Here is a 2039-nt window from a genome sequence, read left to right on the forward strand (position 1 = left end):
CTCCCGGACATGTTTTTCCAGGTACGCCATGTGGGTGGGGGGGTAGCGCCGCAGTCCCGACTTCACCGGTACAGCCCCTTCCTTGAGGCGCACCTTCAACGGTTCCACTTTCACCGGCGGGTCTCTCCCGAACTTCAGCCGGAACATGTCCCGAAACTCCATCAAAAGGTCCCGGAGCTGCTCGACAGCTGCTGCTGGCATGCCCGCGGTAGCCGCCTCGGTCACCTTGGCTTCCAGAACAATACGCACCGGACGATCGTCGTCAGGCGCATTTCCCAGTTCTGGCGTTGCACACGCCATCCCTTCGTCGTCGTCGATACCCTCTGACAACTCTCCCATCCGCAGGGTACGGTGCATCGCGACTTCCGGAGTCATGATTGGCTGATCCCCGAAATCCCATACGGCTTGCTGCCGACGTGCATTTTCCAGCAACGTCTGCTCATTCTAGCCCAGCTTCTGCATCACGGGCAGGCCCAGCGTAAGCTCAACGGGTGCTACAGTCTCATCGACCCAGACCCGGAGCCCTCACAACATCAGCGGCCTGCACGCGGTCTTGAATTCCAGGCTGCCCAGGCGAACTTGTTTTGTCACAGTAATCACCTGGCTATCCGCCCCGTACGGTCGGAGTTCCATTGGACCCATGACCGTAATCTCCGGAGATGCTCCCGCAGCCAACAACGCAGAAACCAGGCCTCCGGAGGCCACCGACAAATCAGCTCCTGAGTCCAAGAGTGATGCCTGCACGGCGAGGACACCGTCCACAATAGCCAGAAGCTCAAGCCGTTTCGCGTCCGGGCCATTCGTCTTCACCGTCGCCACGCGGACACCAGGTACTCCCGGAGCTCCTTTCTCGCCCCGACCACGTCCGAACGTACTTCCATGTGCTCTTTGCAGTTGCTTGACCTCTTCGAGGGTGATCCCGGGACATTCCCGGACTCGATGGCTGGTCGATTTACACTTCAGACAACCGTTGTTCGATGCACCGATAGCCGGTGCGTTCGGAATAGGTGTCAGGGGCTTCGTGTCTCCCCTCGGGCCCATGGGTCCTCCCAGGACCTTCGGCCCGGGCGGCTTCGGTATGTCTGGTCTCGCGGGCGGCTTCAACTCTTCTTCGTAACCCACAAAACGCTCGTGACCGATCGCATATTCCCGCAACCAGCGTACGAAACGGTACACATCCTTCTTCAAAGGCTTGTTTCGCGTCAACGCCATCTGCTCGGTAACAACACGGCGTAACGACGCAGGCTTGACGGCGTCCGTGATGATCTTCACGATCGCCTGGCTCTCTTCCCGGATCACCCACTCCTGGTGGTCCCGACGGATAGCCGCAGCCAAACCATCCAGCATACGTCCAATCCGGGAATCCGCGTCCGGGACCGACATATCAAAAATAACAGCAGATTTGATCCTTCAGGGTGTCCAGGGCACGGGGATCGACGTCGAAACCTTGCTTGAACCACGCAATCCATTCTGTCCATCGTGTCGATGGCATGGGCCCATGGCTACGAAGTTGTGTACACACCGCCTATCATTTGGATCTGCAGCCTATCGAGTACGTGTGGGCTTACCTGAAGGGAAACGTGGGTCAGCAATACACCATGGAAACGACCATGACGACCATGGAAGACGTGCGGGTGTGGCTCGACTTAGCCTTCAGCGAGCTAAAAGGTGATTTGATCTATCGTTGATTCAATCATACCAAGAAGAAAGTGCTTGAGCTGAACACGTACGTGTTGAGTTGGAAGCCTCCGAAGAAGTCCTAAACGAGCCTGCTTTGGCGAACGACGACGAGGCCAGCGATGACGACGAAAGTGATGACGACGACCATTTACGGATGTCGTAGATGGGGCACCTGTAGTGATGTAATACTTGTATGCTTCGATATTTCTTACCATTGAATTTGCACAGGTTATTTCTCCAACATACAGAAAATAGCACTCGTGTAAAATGATGCAGTTAAAAAATATCGATGGTCTCGTCGACTGTAAAGACAATTACGCAATACGGTAGCGTCAATTCAATTCACGGTTAACGACCTC

The 2039-nt window shown here is 55.8% G+C and overlaps 1 protein-coding gene across 1 annotated transcript; it reads left to right on the forward strand.

Annotated features, from left to right (window-relative positions):
- Nucleotides 1-1490: 1490 nt before the first annotated feature.
- Nucleotides 1491-1763, forward strand: H257_17634 (hypothetical protein; the record flags this gene model as incomplete). The annotated part of the gene is made up of 2 exons (XM_009846498.1): nucleotides 1491-1634; nucleotides 1704-1763. 2 exons carry the CDS (start codon nucleotides 1491-1493, stop codon nucleotides 1761-1763), a joined length of 204 nt encoding a protein of 67 aa, XP_009844800.1.
- Nucleotides 1764-2039: the final 276 nt, after the last annotated feature.

The sequence above is a fragment of the Aphanomyces astaci genome (assembly GCF_000520075.1).
Source record: "Aphanomyces astaci strain APO3 unplaced genomic scaffold supercont1.113, whole genome shotgun sequence".
NCBI lineage: Eukaryota > Oomycota > Saprolegniomycetes > Saprolegniales > Verrucalvaceae > Aphanomyces > Aphanomyces astaci.